Source organism: Pipistrellus kuhlii, unplaced genomic scaffold (genome assembly GCF_014108245.1).
Source record: "Pipistrellus kuhlii isolate mPipKuh1 unplaced genomic scaffold, mPipKuh1.p scaffold_m20_p_4, whole genome shotgun sequence".
Taxonomy (NCBI): domain Eukaryota; kingdom Metazoa; phylum Chordata; class Mammalia; order Chiroptera; family Vespertilionidae; genus Pipistrellus; species Pipistrellus kuhlii.
The window spans coordinates 8,457,923-8,475,791 of record NW_023425540.1 but is presented as its reverse complement, the minus strand read 5'-3'; the positions used below and the strand labels follow the sequence as shown (position 1 = coordinate 8,475,791).

At 45.0% G+C, this 17,869-nt stretch overlaps 1 protein-coding gene across 3 annotated transcripts in view; it reads right to left on the bottom strand.

The window, feature by feature from the left end:
- The window catches only part of NNT (nicotinamide nucleotide transhydrogenase), an 82,464-nt gene that overhangs the window by 41,897 nt on the left and 22,698 nt on the right, over nt 1–17,869 (bottom strand). For all 3 annotated transcript variants that reach the window (XM_045571119.1, XM_036409750.2, XM_036409748.2), the window contains exons 8-11: nt 5,710–5,843; nt 5,230–5,421; nt 3,681–3,834; nt 198–359 (exon numbers count right to left, since the gene is read on the bottom strand). In XM_045571119.1, coding sequence (XP_045427075.1) covers nt 198–359; nt 3,681–3,834; nt 5,230–5,421; nt 5,710–5,843 — 642 coding nt within the window. The remainder of the gene's footprint in view (nt 1–197; nt 360–3,680; nt 3,835–5,229; nt 5,422–5,709; nt 5,844–17,869) is intronic.

Genomic DNA, 17,869 nt, shown 5'->3' with positions numbered 1-17,869 from the left:
ACAGTGGCTGCGCCGCTGGAGGTGGAAACAGCTCAGCCCAACCCCGTGCCTGTGGGAGCCCCAGCCACCACAACCACAGCCCCTGACGCCATGCCAGACCATCTGCACACACAGACTTCATAAACCTCCTGGAAAGCACTCCATAAACCCATGCAAACCCGAGACGGGGGTGAGGGGGGAGAAAGGGAGGGACAAACCTGAGATCGCATTAGTCACGGACATCAGCGGCGAGTGGAGGGCGGGGGTCACTCCCCACACGGTGTGGTAGCCCACGATGCCGGCCAAGCCGAACGTGGTCACCATCTGGGAAAAGGCTAAGTTGGGAGCTGAGAGGCCCAGGCCCAGAATCCCGGTGAGACCTGCAGGAGGAGAGGAAGGAGGATGAGCTGACAGCCAGGCATCGTGGCGAGATGGAAAGCACATGTACACCCACGTACAAGCAAACACGTGGAATAGCCAGCGCTTTTAAAGTCCACACCCTTGCCCGTCATGAGCAGATTTTTTTTTGAGACATTTCATGGTTGGGAAGGGAGAGAGAGGAGGAAGAGAGGTATTGTGAACAGCGCATCCTGGCCATCTGCCCCCAAAATAAAATAAACTGTAAAATCTATTCAAAGTGATGAGTCACCTGAACAGCAACGTGCACATTCTCTTTCGTAGGGCCTGTTCCCTGCCCTGTTTTAAGTGTCCCCGACAATGTCACGTGTGTTTAGACAAGCGTTTTTCTTCCCCAGTGACAGGCCTATGGATCTCCCCAAGCATTTCCCACTCGGGCAAGACGCCACCTTTGTGTGACAGGGCCCCTGCGAGGCCAGTCCGGTGTCAGCTCGGATGTGGCTGAGGGAGGGGGTTTGAAACGAGTGGGAAGGGTTTCAGTGCCTGCGGCACCTCACAGGCATGTGGCTTCCACCCACCCGGGCCCCAGTTTTGCAATTGCTCCCGAATCTGCGCCTGGACCGCGGGCCGGGCCGGCAGCGCCAGCCTCAGCACCAAGTCAGCAAACAGGATCGTACAAAGGCAAGGGAACGTGGCCAATTAAATTAAGAATGTCACAATACACACAGCCGGCTCTGGACATACATCTTCAATTATCACCTCTCCTAACAGCAAACATGTGGACGGCTGCTGGGAACAGAAGGAAGGGTGACCCAGTGGTCAGGAAACACGGGATGAGAGCAGGCAGCCGGGGAGCTGAAGAGGGTCCTGGATGCAAGCTATTTCTTTATAAGTGAGTGGTACAGGCAGAACATGTAGGAACTGACATTAATTTTACCTTAGCTCATTCAGTAAGACTGTAGTTTTCATTTTTATGTTCACACACACACACAGAAGAGTTCCAGTGCAGAGTTAGACAGGATATTGTCTACTGCTCCAGCTAATCTGTAGAGAAGCTGCATGGGACTGTGGTGAAGAATACCTTTCCTCCAGCCAGAGTGCCTGCATCAAATCCCGACTCGGCTGCTTGCTAGCTGTGTGATCTCAGACAAGTTACTTAACATCTCTGTGCTACAGTATCCTCATCTGTAAAATTATTAGACCTTGCTCTAACCGGTTTGGCTCAGTGGGCAGAGCGTCGGCCTGCGGACTTAAGGATCCCAGGTTTGATTCTGGTCAAGGGCATGTACCTTGGTTGCAGGCACATACCCAGTAGGGAGTGTGCAGGAGGCAGCTGACTGATGTTTCTCTCTCACGGATGTTTCTAACTCTCTATCCCTCTCCCTTCCTCTCTGTAAAAAATCAACAAAATATATATATTTTTTAAAATTTATTAGACCTTTGTCCTCATGTGGGAAGATACAGAAATTACATCTGCAGGTTTTCTTATCAACTATTTAATAAACTAATGTGTTTTCTACAATATACATAATAATGTCAAATGTCCAATTTCTATAGTCTGTGTAACAGAGGAAAAAGAAGAGAAAGACAGAAGGCAAAGAAAAGGGGAGGGAGATAAAACCAAATTCCTTGAAGTATGCTATTCAAATAGATTCCTAACACGTACACAATAAAAATTACTTGTTTTCATTACAAAGAAGGAAGTTCAAGGTAGAGAAAAACACATACGGGGCTATCCTTTTGTTCACTGGAATATGTCCTTGTCATACCTATTAAAATGCAATAAACTTTAACTTAACATACATAAGAAAAACCTAGAAAACTGAATCGTTAAACGTCCTCATGAATCTCAAACAGAAATGGCAACTAGCAATCCTACTGATACACGTACTCTCCGTGTACATGACAATAATTCGGCTTCATTTTTTTTTTTAACAAACAAGTGAAATAGGGACACTGCCCATTTACTCACAACGTTCACAACTAGAGGTTCTTTCAGTCATTTCGCTGAGATTTGCTCTTTTATTCAAGGAGAGTTACATACTGGGCTTTCAAACATCTGGACTCACATGGGAATCGGGGGAATGCTGAGGCTACAAGAATTCTTTGCCTGGTGCTGGTCTTTAATTCTTCAGAGTTTGCTTTTGTTTTGGGTTTGTTTTGGCTCTAAGCAGATCTAAACATTTTTTAATTTATTCTATGAGAGAGAAAAACCAATAAAATATCAAATATCCATATGTCAGATTCAACAAGTCATAGCCAGAATGAATATTTATCCTTATGTTATAACTCTTTAGTGCTGTCCCAAAAAAAAAAAAAAAAAAAATGAATTTAAGCCAAAACCGGTTTGTCTCAGTGGATAGAGCATCAGCCTGCGGACTGAAGGTCCCAGGTTCAATTCCAGTCAGGGGCATGTACTTTGGTTGTACACACATCCCCAGTGGGGGGTGTGCAGGAGGCAGCTTTCTCTCTCATCGATGTTTCTAGCTCTCTGTCCCTCTCCCTTCCTCTCTGTAAAAAATCAATAAAATATATATATTTTTTTAATGAATTTAAAAGCAAAGGCTGGATATTAAATTGTAAAGAAAAGAGACAAGCATTTAAACATTGAATTTTTTCGTAGGAGGTGGATAATTTAGCATGTTGGCCAGATGTTCTAAGGCTATGCCTGTAGTGCCCACTCTTCCGCAGAAACATCTTGTTCCCCAGTGTTCCCCGGTCTGACCCAGCTGTGCAGACCATCAGAACTGATGTTTTATAAACCTTAAATAAACAACCATGAATACACACTTACGTCAACACCATCTGACATACATCGCTCCTCAATATAGTTGACGTAGATAAAAGTATGAACAATCATACTGGTATTTAAAAATATTCATGCCAGCCGAAACCGGTTTGGCTCAGTGGTAGAGCGTCGGTCTGTGGACTGAAAGGTCCCAGGTTCGATTCCGGTCAAGGGCATGTACATTGGTTGCGGGCACATCCCCGCTAGTGGGTGTGCAAGAGGCAGCTGGTCGATGTTTCTCTCTCATCGACGTTTCTAGCTCTCTATCTCTCTCCCTTCCTCTCTGTAAAAAATCAATAAAATATATTTTTTTAAAAATAAAAATAAAAATATTCATGCCAGCATTTAGCATGGTGCCTGTCAGCTCCTGAGGTAGCAAACCTACACCATCTCCAGCTCCTCCGGATGGGACAGATCGCATGTTCATGGAAACCTGCTTCTACGGGCCCCATGCCTAACGGAATCCAGAGGTGGGCAGAAGCATTTCACTCACTACTCCTGACAGGACTATCCAAATCCAGATCCTCCAGACCCCCTCCTGGCAAGCGGGCCTCACCTGCGGTGTACGCCGAAGCCGTGGTCAAGGTTTTCTTGAAGGGCGTGACGGTGGCTGCCTTCTCAGCCTCCAGCTCAGCCACTGTCTTCGGCTTCTCAGGGGCGCCCTGAGGAATGTTCTTCGGAGTGGGAGCAGGGAAAATCACCTCGCCATCCTAACAGAAATGAGCAAAAACACATTTCTTAAGTCAATCCAGTGTTTTAAAAATCTGTTGGAGGGAGAAAAACTGTTCTTTAAAAGTGATTTTAAATAAATGTGTATAGCTCTGGCTGGTGTGCTCAATGCTCCGAGTGTCAGCCTGCACACCGAGTGGTTGCGGGTTTGATTTCCGGTCAAGGGCACATATCTGGGTTGCAGGTTCAATCAGGCCCTGACTGGGTGTATGTAGGAGGCAACCAATTGACGTCTGTCTCTCTCTCACACACCTCACCCCCTTCTACTTTCTCTATAAAAATCAATTTAAAAATTTCCTTGGGTGAGGATTAACAAAAAATAAATAAGTAAAAATAAGTAAATTCATATAATTTATAGATTGACATCTATAAAACCCTAAGCAACCGTTATGACCAGTCGACCTCAACCAGTTGCTATGACATTCACTGACCACCAGGGGGCAGCTGCTCAATGCAGGAGCTGCCCCCTGGTGGTTAGTGCACTCCCACAGCCAACCTCCCGTGGCCCAGGCAGACCAACCCCCCACTGCCCCAGGTTGAACAGCCCGATCAGAACTGGAAAAGATGGCCCCACTGGCCCCAATGGCCAGCCAGGCCGAGGGACTCTGCCTGTGTACGAATTTGTGCAATGGGCCTCTAGTTTTATATAAATATAGAATGCATATTTATGTAAATATATGTTTGTGTTACACATACATGCATAGATATATACCTTGTATGTGCATAGAAAACATATAAAGAATACAGATCAAATCCTTAAAAGCAGCTAGGTTTGAGAAACATTTCATTTTCACTTTATTCAATTCTGATTTTTTTGTTTTGCTTGTTTCTGTTTTTAAAAAACTGCATATTTTCGGTGTGTCATGTGTGTACAGGCAGTCCTCGAGTTACATCGGACTGACATATGTAATTTCATGGTTACGTCACATCTCCCATTTATTTATTAAAAAAAAAAAAAAAAAAGTTCTGTCATTTCGACGTATGTACATATGTGCTTTATGGTTTTTGTTATTTATCACAAGAAAAGATCAGGAATTGTTCTCTTTCTTTTAAATTATTTTTACTGTTTCACGTCATTACTGCTGTATGTGCTCCATGTGAGTGACATAGGTGCTTATGTAGGTGGGGTCTGACTTACAGCAAAAATCACTTTATGTTGCACCGTAGGAATGGATCTCCGACATAACCCGAGGACCGACTGTATATAAATAAGTCTTTGCAACATTTAAGTCATTCTGCATTTTTAAACTTTATTGGCAAAAAAAAAAAGGAACACATCACTACTTTATTAGAACAGACCTCAATTCTTCCATGAACAGACACCCTACACCAAGTTTGCAATGGAAACTCAGGGAAGCACAGGTCTCTGTACCCACCTTCATCACGACGGTTCCTCTGATGACGTGGCCCATGGTGCCAAAGTCAAAGTCATCCTTCACTTCGAAGTGGAAGTTGTCCTTGTCCGGGCTGATGGCCTTCAGGAGCTTGGTGATGTTGTTGGAGTACAGGGTGCTGGCCTGCGTGGCCATGCGGCTGGGCAGGTCTGTGTAACCTATGTGCGTCACCCCCTGAGGGAACCAAAACGCGGTCAGAGAGGCCTGTGCGTGTGCTCCCCCTCTCTCCCGGACAAGCCACAGTCACAGGCAAGGCCACGTTTCACAATCTGCGTCTTTATAAATGCATACACAGACTCACGAACAAATACACACTCCAAAAGCAGCTCTTAGCGTGCCTATTTTTTATTTTTAAAAATGTTCAGGCTTCAGTGTTTCTAAATAGACAACAAAAATATACGCTCACGCCCATCGGCGGAGATGTGGGAACTGATTCGTAGGAGAGGGAGCTGTGAGCGATACCTTATGGACATACAGTTCTCCCGGCTTCGTGGTCTCAAAGTTTCCACCAGCCTCTGCAGCCAAATCCACAACCACTGAACCTTCCTTCATGGACTCGATCATTTCTCTGCTAAACAGAACCGGCGCTTTTTTACCTAGTAAAACCAAGGGAAACAGTACAAATTACTTCATAATCTTTTAAAAACTATATCCTGAGTATTACAGTCATCTCTGGGCGCTCGGGAACTCAGCAACTGAAATTTAAACTCTTTCAAGAGACCCCTTCCCGAAACCGGTTTGGCTCAGTGGATAGAGCGTCAGTCCGCAGATTGAAAGGTCCCAGGTTCAATTCCGGTCAAGGGCATGTACCTTAGTTGCGAGCACATCCCCAGTGGGGGGCGGTGCAGGAGGCAGTGGATCGATGTTTCTTTCTCATCGATGTTTCTAACTTTCTATCCCTCTCCCTTCCTCTCAGTGAAAAATCAATAAAAAAAAATTTTTTTTAGAGGAGACCCCTGAAGTCCATACCACAGGCAAGAGCGGTCATTCTCTAAGGAAGCATAGGACGGGAGATGGAGCTAACGGCTCAGCACGGAAATCCCAGCACTGCTCTTCCCAAAGCGTTACCTCCAGCACTACTCATGAGGGAGAAACATGTTGCTTGGTTTGGTTTAAAAAAATAGAAATAAAATTTTTAAAAAGCATAATAATAAGCTATTAAGGAAACAATGTGCACCCACACTGGACCATTCATGAAAATCACAAATGTCAGGGGAATATTCAATAGTAATGTATGAATTACAAAACAGAAGCTTCCTAATCATGTTAACAGACATCGCCAGGTATTCCTGCATGATATATTCATCTATCCTGATTTAGCACGAGAGAACTCTGAGGAGAGTCAAGAGAGTGGCATGGCCCTTTGCGGTTTGGCTCAGTGGATAGAGCATCAGCCTGCGGACTGAAGGGTCCCAGGTTCGATTCCGGTCAAGGGCATGTACTTTGCTTGGTTGCGAGCACATCCCCAGTAGGTGTGCAGGAGGCAGTTGATCGATGTTTCTCTCCCATCAATGTTTCTAACTCTCTATTCTTCTCCCTTACTCTCTATAAAAAAAAATCAATAAAATATATATTTTTAAAACAAAGTGCCATGGATGCATGGTCTGATGAGGCAGCCCCTCCAGTTCAGTGGAAAATGACTATGGAGGCTAAGAGGACTGTGTCCGAAAACACAGAGATCCTGACCCCAGCTAACGTCAAGAAGAATGCTTTTTTTTTTTTTAATGGGAAACAAACAAACAAAAGAAATCAAATGACCTTTATTATACAAATACATTTATACTGAAATGTTGCCTAAGAACAGGTGGTTAAACCCCAAAAGACTCATAAATTTATCTGGTGGGCAAATGGTAACTCAAGCAAAGTCCTTTCTCTGTGAGCTCCACCCCAGAACCACAGGAAAATGTTCTCTGCGTAATTAATTACTTGTCAAGGAACCACAGGAAAAGCCAGGCCAGCAAAAACTTGGGTTTCACAAATCAAAGGCCTGGAGATATTCCTCAATGTACTGATGCCAACGAAACATATTGGTCAGCAGCGTATTTTAGCAGATTGGAGAAGTTCCTAAAGAGCTGTTTAAAGAAGAAACCTAAACACAAGCTTTTACCTAATAATTAAAAAACATACTTATTTTTTTTAAATGTTAAGGATTATGTTAATAATTTACCTCTCCTAGCTGCAAATTTCCATGTAGCTAAAACTCTATAAGCTATGGAAATTCTCACAAAACAATCTATTGCACTTAAATGGTAACATAAGAAAATGTATAATATCCTTACATAAATTATAGCATTGTGTGCCTTCCACTAAATGTTAGATGTACATTAGCTACCAAAATCCCTAAAAAATTAATCAATGAGTATTTATCACATATTCTGATTTTACCAGTTAATACAAAATGATTTAAAGGTTATCTTTAAAAACAGAAATAATACTGTTTATTTCTTAGCCATTCAACTTAGCTCAGAACAAGATTCATTCATAAAAGAGCCTCATTGGTCCAGCCGGCGTGGCTCAGTGGTTGAGTGTCAACCTATGAACCAGGAGATCATGGTTTAATTCTCAGTCAGGGCAATCGAACCCATGCCTGGGTTGTGGGCAGGATCCCCAGTAGGGGGCGTGCAGGAGGCAGCCAACCGATGATTCTCTCTCATCATTGATGTTTCTGTCTCTCTCTCCCATCCCTTCCTCTCTGAAATCAATAAAAGTATTTCTTTTTTAGAAAGAGCCCCAATGAAAGGGTTATCTTCGCCGAAACCGGTTTGGCTCAATGGATAGAGCGTCGATTTGTGGACTGAAAGGTCCCGGGTTCGATTCCGGTCAAGGGCATGTACCTGGGTTGCGGGCACATCCCCAGTAGGGGGCGTGCAAGAGGCAGCTGATCGATGGTTCTCTCTCATCGATGTTTCTAACTCTCTATCCCTCTCTCTTCCTCTCTGTAAAAAAATCAATAAAGTATGTTTAAATATATCTAGATAGATAGATAGATAGATAGATAGATAGATAGATTAAAAAAAAGAAAGGGTTATCTTCATAAAATTCAGGTAAAACACAGATCAGCCGTGTTTCTCCCCAGGGAAACCCATGGCAGATTGCCTCCAATGGGCGCTGGTTCTGTACCCTCACGAGTTTGTACAGAGCCTGACAACCTCAGAGACCACCTTCGACATTCCACATAGTCCTTGAGAACACGTGACTTCCTATTGCAAAGGTCACTGAGCATTTCAGTCCCGAGTAATGTTTGCAAGACCAGGTGTCACCAAAGGAAGGGAAGGGAATTACACTAATATTCTTCAGGCCAGACCCTACAGTGGGTGTTTCCTACATCTACTCCTCAAATAACTCTGCCAGGTAGAAATGTTCACGCACTTTCAGAGATGAGGAATCTGAGAGACACATCTGCCATTAAGCAGTGGTACCGGGAATCTCAATCTACTCATCTGCCTCTGGGCCAGGATCTGACCCCCAACGAACACATGAAATGCAACCAGACAAAATGGCAAAGTGGGGAGGAGGAAAGAGGCTGTTAGCTGCTCAACAAGTTCACATTTGTGGCCCCAGAAAATTCATGGTTTTGTTTTTAACTATTTTTTTTAATTTAAGCAGAGTTGGGTTTTGTTATAGTAACCCTGGAAGGCTAATAAAGAGTTCTCGTCTTCCCGAGCACACAGCGAGATGCGGCCCCAAGGCTGACTCTTAGCAAAAGAAATGTGAGCTGTAGAGCGTCAGCCTGTGGACTGAAGGGTCCCAGGTTCGATTCTGGCCAAGGGCACATGACTGGGTTGCAGGCTTGATCCCCAGTGTGGGGCATGCAGGAGGCAGCCAATCAATGATTCTCTCTCTCATCATTGATGTTTCTATCTCTCCCTTCCTCTCTAAAATCAATAAAATACGTTAAAAAAAAGAAAGAAAGAAAGAAAGAGAGAGAGAGAGAGAGAGAGAGAGAGAGAGAGAGAGAGAGAGAGAGAGAGAAATGTGAGCAGGACTGGTATGTGCCACAGCTAGGCATCCCACACACTGTCCTCCTCGTCCCTTTCCTTGGCTGGCTGGAACAGAGGCAGCTCTCAGAGTGACCTCCACAGCTTCCTGATGGGGATGGCCACATTGTCACGCCTGACTTCCCCAGAGCTGCCCACCAATGTGTCCACCATCCATCGCCGTTAACTCAGCAAGAAGTGCATTTGTAGGATGTCTGAGCCATTACACACGATGGGGCGAAGTTGGGATGCAGCTAGAGCCCGCTAATAGTAGGCACAAGAGAGGATGGGGAACGTGGGATGCAGGAGACACGGAAATGCACAGGGTGGGGAGTCCTCGTTGTTAGCCCTAGCCGGTGCTGCTTCACCTAAGGCAGCCTCCGCCTCCCCATCCTTCCCACCCTTTTCCACTCGGCGAATCCCAGCAGGGAGCACAGTGCTTCCCGATGTTGCAACATACTTTTGGACAAAGAACAGGCCAAACCAGAATTCCGTAGCCCACATTTTCCTAACAGAACATTTGTTAAATTTAGCCCAGTCGCTCACTAAATGTGCTCAGACAACACTCTAAGAAGACAAGACTGATAAATGGAAACAGAAAACTCCCCATTTTGGCACCCTCCTCTCGATGACAAGTCGCCCTGTGGGTGTTGAAATCTACCCAGAGGTGCGGAGACAGCCGATTACCAGCCCCTGGTAAGGATGTTGCAACATTTAAGTATTTCTCTCTGCCTTCAAAACCAATGAAACTTTGTAAAAGTAATGTTATAAAATTCTATACAACCATTCTACACAATTATATTTAAGGAAGAGGAAGATGGTAACTGAATCTGATTACTCAGTGAAAAAAAAAAAAAATAGGCCCAGTGGTGTAGCTCAGTTGGTTAAAGTATCATCGGGATACACCAAGGTTGCATGTTCAATTCCCAGTCAGGGCACATTAAATACGTGGAACAACAAATCGATGTCTCTCTCTCTCTCTCTCTCTCTCTCTCTCTCTCTCTCTCTCTCTCTCTCTCTCTCTCTCTTTCTCCCTCTCTCCCTCCCTTCCTCTCTCTCTAAAATCATTTTTTAAGTTAAATAATTCAACTAAGTTGGAAATCACCACCCTATGTAGTTTTGTTCTGGAAGAGCATAATGCTTACAGAAGAAAGAACAGCCATCTGAAAATAAACCTTTACTTTAGAGCAGGGTTGGGGAACATCCGGCCCAAGGGCCATATACGGCCCTGGAAAGCATTTGGTCTGGCCCTGCCAAAGCATTAAGGGTGAATTAATTAGTTTGACCAAGTGGAGCAAGCTGTCAAGTTGATATGGTGGTATGGCCGTAGATTCAAGTTGATAATTCTGTATGGCCCACAAATGTTGCTATAAATCTCCAAATGGCTGTAGGCAGAAAGAAGGGTTTCCCCTGCTTTAGGGGGAAACTTTGCTCAGTCATCAAAACAAAATTATCTCCGTGGAATTTCAAAAGTGGAGAGTGCATCACTGTATTCATTCTCTTGTCTGAAAGAACACGTGTGAAAATCAGTGTGGAAAGTTATGCTTTTGTGCTATATTTCTAGTCCATGTAAAAGACACGGCCGCGTCACTAGAGAGCATGTGCTGGTTGTCAGGAGAGCGCTCTCAGGCTGGTCACATGTGGAAAGCCCTGGCATATCAGAGGAAACCACCCCTTCCCACCTTTCAGCCATGTGAAATCACCACAGGGTCCTTTAAGGGGTCTATTCACTGACCCCAACTGGTATAGAGAGAAAAAACAAAAGCACTATTACCCCTGTGGGTGATATAGATTGTGGCTAAAAAGAGGTCCAAGTATAGATGCTCTAAAGCCGTGGTCGGCAAACTGCAGCTCGTGAGCCACATGCAGCTCTTTGGCCCCTTGAGTGTGGCTCTTCCACAAAAATACCACGGCCTGGGCGAGTCTATTTTGAAGAAGTGGCATTAGAAGTTTAAGTTTAAAAAATCTGGCTCTCAAAAGAAATTTTAATTGTTGTACTGTTGATATTTGGCTCTGTTGACTAATGAGTTTGCCAACCACTGATCTAAAGTATTACAACTTAAAATCAAGCAGTGAATATCTTCCTTCTTAGCTGATCAGACACTTTGCACTTTCTAAACAAACCTGCTACTATTTCCTAATCTTACCTCCTGACAGGTCTAACTAGCCACCTCGTACTAAAAACTCATACTAAGTTTTGATACTTAGGAAAGTTAGATTTGCAGTCCTTTTGTACTAAAGCATAATTGGCACACAACATTATATTAGTTTCAGGTGTGCAATACAGTGATTCAACATTTATATATCTTATGATGCGATCACCACACTAAGTCTAGTAACCATCTGTCATCATGCAAAGCTATCACACTGTTACAGACTATATTCCCCTTCACCTTTCTCATCCATCCCCATCCCCACCTCATGGTTTGTTCTTTGTTTCTATGAGCCTGTTTTTGTTTTGTTTTGTTTTGTTTTGTTTGCTCAGATTTTTTTTAATTCCACGTCTATGTGAAATCATGTGGTATTTGTCTCTCTGACTTATTTCACTTAGCATCATACCCTCTGGACCCACCCAGATTGTTGCAAACTTCTTTCATTTTCATCGCTGAGTAATATTCCTGAGTGTGTATGTGTGTCTTCTTGATCCATTCATCTATCTACGAACACCTAGATTGCTTCCCTATCTTGGCTATGATAAATAATGCTGCAATGAACATAGAGGTGAAGGTAACTTTTTTGTATTAGTGTTTTCATTTTCTTTAATAAATGTTTATGAAAATGATCAATCAGAAAGAGAAATTAAAAAAATAATCCCATTTATAACTGCATCAAAAAAGAATAAAATACCTAGGTGTGAATTTAACCAACTAGGTGAAATACCTATACTCTGAAAACCATAGACATTACAGAAAGAAATTGAAAAGGACATAAATGAAGGTAAAAAAATATATATACCATGCCAAAACCAGTTTGGCTCAATGGATAGAGCGTCGGCTTGGGGACTGAAGGGTCCTGGGTTCGATTCTGGTCAAGGGCATGTACCTTGCTTGCGGGCATATCCCCAGTAGGGGGTGTGCAAGAGGCAGCTGATCGATGACTCTCATCGATGTTTCTAACTCTCTATCTCTCTCCCTTCCTCTCTGTACAAAATCAATAAAATATATTTAAATATATATATATATATATACCATGCTCATGGGTTGGAAGAATCAAAATCATCAAAATGTTCATACTACACAAAGCAATCTACAAATTCGATTCAGTCCCTATCAAATATCAATGGCATTCTTCTCAGAACTAGAACAAATAATCCTAAAATTTATATGGAAGTACAAAAGATCCCAAATAGTCCAAAAAATCTTGGGAGTGGGGGGACTTAGAGATATCACACTCCCTGATTTCCAGCTATTGTATAATACAAAGCTATAGTAATCAAAACATGAGGAATTAGCACAAAAACAGATGCACAGATCAATGGAACAGAATAGAGATCCCAACTAATCTATAACAAAGGAGGTAAAAATATACAATGGAGAAATAACAATTTCTTCAACAAGTGGTGCTGGGAAAAGTGGGTACATGAAAAACCATGAAACTAACCACTACCCCACATCATACACAAAAATAAACTCACAACAGGCAAAAGACTTGAGTGTAAAACCTGCAAATATAAAACTCCTAGAAGAAAACACAGGCAGTAAACTATTTGTCAGCCGTCTTAGTAATATCTTTCGGGTGTGCCCCTCAGGCAGGGGAAACAAAAGCCAAATAAACAAACGGGACTTCTTCAAATCAAAAAGCTGTGCTCAGTAAAGGAAACCATCAACAAAATCAAAACACGACCTACTGATGGGAGAAGATATTTGCAAATGACACAGCCAACAAGGGATTAACACCCAAATTACATCCGGAATGCGTACAATTCAGTGACAAAAAAATAAACAATCCTATCAAAAATGGGCCAAGGAGCCCTGGCCAGGTTTCTCTGTTGGTTGGAGTGTCCTTCCATACTCCGAAAGGTTGCGGGTTTGATTCCCAGTCAGATGAGTATAGGAGGCAACTGATCTCCCTCTCTCTCTCTCTCACTCTCTCTCTCTCTGTCTGTCTCAAATTTAAAAAAAAAAAAAATGGGTGAGGATTTCAAAAAATGGGCGAAGAACACAAAGACAGTTCTCAAAAGAAGACACACAGCCGAAACCGGATTGGCTCAGTGGTAGAGCGTTGGTCTGCGGACTGAAAGGTCCCAGGTTCGATTCCGGTCAAGGGCATGTACATTAGTTGCGGGCACATGCCCGGTAGGGGGTGTGCAGGAGGCAGCTGGTCGATGTTTCTCTCTCATCCACATTTCTAGCCCTCTATCTCTCTCCTTCTCTCTGTAAAAAATCAATAAAATATATTTAAAAAAAAAAAAAAAAAGAAGAAGACACACAGACAGCCAGCAGACATGAGAAAATGCTCAACATCACGGGAAATTCAAATCAAAACCACAATGGGATTTCACTTCACCTGCAGAACGGCTGTCAACAATAAATCAACAAACCAGTGTTGGCAAGGATGTGGAGAAACGGGAACCTTGGTGCACCGTTGGTGGGCCTACAAATTGGTACAGGCACTGTGGAAAGCATTATGCAGATTCCTAAAAAAGACTAAACACAGAACTACCCTACAGCCCAGCAAATCCATGTCTGGGCATGTGTGGGAGGAAAATGAAAATGCTAGCTGCCCAGTCTTACGTTACCCCCTGCAGTGTTCCTACCCAAAACGGAGCCAACAGAGCATTCTCCCTCTTTCCTTGGATAGCCCTGGAAAAATAAAGGATTGTACCAACCGAGACCTACGGAAGGCACTGGGACCACTAGGGGGGCAACACCTGCTGAGCCACTATTGTGTGCCAGGCTCTGTGCTTAGCACTCACCACCACACCACATGGGATAAAGCCAACACTCTCGCTGAGAGCACACGACGCAGCGCAACTGAGAGCCATGGGAGCTGAGGCTGTGAATGAAGGCGAAGGAGGGCTTACCACCCCGGGGAGGCGGCAGAAACCAAATCTCAGAGGAAGTGTTAACTAATGAGCAGGCTTTCGAGGGGCAGGACAGAGCCCGGATGCATTGCAAAGAGAGGGAACAGTGTGCCAAGGCCTGAGAGTCCTTGGTCTATTTGAGGAGATCACCGCGGCCAGCGTGACTGAAATCCGACCCGCAGAGCACTGCATTGCTTCAACATGAGCCCCAAAGCCAAATCAGGCCCCAAAGCTAAATCAGGCCCGAGCGTTACAGAAACACCCTGCCCAGCAGTACAGGCACGGCAGCAAAGGCTGGGGGCGTGGGGGTGACGTGACCCAATCCTGATCGTTTCAGATGCCTTTACCGAGTGATGCTGGGAACCCGGTGCGTTAAGACACAGCCATCATTATTAAACAAAGCCCAGGCGTTTCAGTGGTTCCGGTTCCATCACACAGCGAGGGTCAGACCTGATGTGGGGCGGGGACCGGGAGAAAGCTCCTGGTTTTCCATGAGGCGGCCATCAGAAAAGCCTTTGCCTGGAGAAGACTGTTCCTGGCAGGGAGACTTGGCATGTGCTCCACAGTGCTCCCTTCTCACTGGCATTTAGGTGGCACCTGCCTGCACACGGTCAGTGCGAAAGCACCACACGTGCTTCTCCCCCCTCCCCTCTCCCCCTCCTTAACTCACTGATCAGACCTTCAGCCTGATTCAGCCTCTTCCTGGTCAAATGTTCCAAGTCTATTTAAGTCTCGCTAACCGGTTTCTAGGGGCAGGGCAGAGCCTGGATACATTTGGCCCTAGCCAGTTTGGCTCCCAGTGGATAGAGTATCAGCCTGCAGACTGAAGGGTCCAAGGTTCAATTCCGGTCAAGGGTACATGCCTGGGTTGCGGGCTCGATCCTGGGGGGGGGCCAGATGTGGCGGGGGGGGGGGGGGGAGTTAGGTATGCAGGAGGCAGCTGATCCATGATTCTCTCTCACTGGTGTTTCTATCTCTCTCTCCCTCTCCCTTCCTCTCTGAAATCAATAAAAATATTTTTTTTAAAGAAGTCTTGAGCTCTATCACTCACTTCAAGCTTTATGATCAATAATAATCCTATACACTGTGTCCTTTCTGAGGCAGGAAGATTATGAGTGCAGCTGAGCATGCCGAGAGCGGGGCTGCCTTCCTTTCTAAGTAGTTTCGAAGGTCCAAGAGCTGGACAGGAAGGCTGGGAGCTGTCCTGTGTGCACAGCACCACAACATGGGACAGCCCGCGAGGCCCTACCCTGAGGTTACCTACATCAAGTGAAACTCCAGCCTTCACCCGATCGCCCATCCCGCTCCTGGAGTCCAGGTGACGGAACTTGTATGTGGCACAGAATCCCAGGCCGCACAGTCATTGGCTGGCTCCAGAAACATTTCATCCCACATACATCCCACACGCGTGCAAGGTCACTGCCTTCCCCGGCCCCCTGACCGATGTGCCCCTGGGAGAGGTTCCCGAGTCCGTTAGGTGGTAACCCGAAACAAGCTGGCCGGCCGCGTCCCTCTCAGCACGCTCATCCACTCGGGCCTCCGGCACGGCCACGGAGACTCGGTCTAAGGAATCTCAACTCGGAGAACTTCTGACATTTAACTTAATCTCCTCTGGACCCAACTCAAGAAAAGCCTTAGAATAACTCTGCCCTAAGATCTTTCAGGAGCTGGACATGCCCCCAGGTGACCCGTGCAAAGGCTTAGGACATAAACCTGCAGAGGTCCAGGCGAGGACACTGCTGTCCTAAGGGCATTTGGGCCTTCACATGATCTTTTCCTTCTTTTTTCTGAGTGCTCACGCTTCCCGGTCTCAGTCCCCGAGGGAGATAAAAGATGGTCAGAAAGATCACCTTCCTCCTTATAACGTTCTAATTAACTTTTCTTTTTTGGTTCTCAAAAGAAGAGAAGTAACAGAAAGGTCCTTTTCAGGCCAGCTTTCCGAGTGTGAGCTCTGGACCAATGCACGGGTCTCTCTGTCCATCTAAGGTGCTGAGGCGATCATAGCTTCAGAAGAGGAACAGAATAATAAAACTTCTTCAACTGTCTGCTTTCAGACTGTCATTCTGGGGTGGCTCCATTGGTGAGAGTGTAGCCCTGATAATGCGGGTTCACTCCTCGGTCAGAGCACATACAAGCAGCAATGAATGAACACATAAATAAATGGCACAATAAATCAATGTCTCTCTTTCTCTCTCTTTCTCCTTCCCCCTGCTCCCTCTCTCTAAAAATCAATAAAAACATGTCCTCAGGTAAGGACTTAAAAAAAAAAAAAAAAACTTGTTATATAATTTGACTTTCTAATAAAGTACACTTACTATAAACTACTTATTAAAAAAATAAGAAATTGTAGGGGGTAGGCCCTAAAAGTCAGTATGTGTTTTATATGAGACGTCTTCTCAGTGGATAGAGTTTAAGCCTGCAGACTGAAGGGTCCCAGGTTCAATTCCGATCAAGGACACATGCCTGAGTTGCGGGCTCAATCCTCAGTGGGGGGGCAAGGCAGTGGAGGGAGTGGGGCGGGGGAAGGGGGAGGAGGAAAGGAGTATGCAGGAGGCAGCTGATTAATGATTCTCATTGATATTTTTATCTCTCTGGAGTATGCAGGAGGCAGCTGATTAATGATTCTCATTGATATTTTTATCTCTCTCTCTTTCCCTCTCTGAAATCAATAAAAATATATTTTTTTAAAAGAAGTCTTGAGCTCTATCACTCACTTCAAGCTTTATGGTCAATAATAATTCAGTACACTGTGTCCAAACTATCCTGTTCTTTAGGAAGGTCTGGCTTGACTAGATCTATCTTCAGGGCCTCAGTTACTCCCTGAACCAATGTTCTAGCACCCTCTACTGGCCACTTGTCGCATCTAGTCAGCAGCTGCCTTTCAAAGGTCAGATGGCACAGCAAGGCCATCCACTCCTCCCCCAAGCCACCTGTGCAACAGCCGAGCCAGGCCAGGCGCCACTGCCACAGAAGGACAAATCCTGGGCCTCTCCCACACTGCTTGTTCACAAGTCCTGTCCCACTGGCCTGGGCCCTGGGCTGGCCTGCTCTGCACCCACCTCCAGGCCTCATTTCAACACACACAGGCTCTTCAGGTGCTGAGCCCACAGGGGCCTCCTGCCGGCTGCTTATCCTGCCATCCCAGGTGGGATGGGGGTGTCTGGAGAGACCACCCCACCTGTCAGGTCTCAGCTGGACACACAGGACAGAAAGAAGAGCTGGGAAGCACATATTGCCTTACAAGTTCATGGCTTTGATCAAAGTCTTGCCCTTGGATTATCACAGCCAGATTGAGGTGGGGGGAGGGGGCGAGAAAGGGAAGGGGGTTAGGAGAGAACTTCTCCTTTCCCAGGACTTAGGACAAAGCAACTTGTAATTTCCCAGTCCCCTACAGAAATCGAGGTTCCATTAATAGGACCTAACACAAGGAGCCATAAGCCCTAAGAGATTTCAGAAAAGAAAAAAATTAGAGTCATCACGGTATTCTTAGTCGATAACACATGGAAAGAGCATAAGAAGAGAAGAGCTGCCCTGCTGGTGTGGCTCAGTGGCTAAGCATCAACCTATGAACCAGGAGGTCACAGTTCGATTCCCAGTCAAGGACACAGGCCCAGGTTGTGGG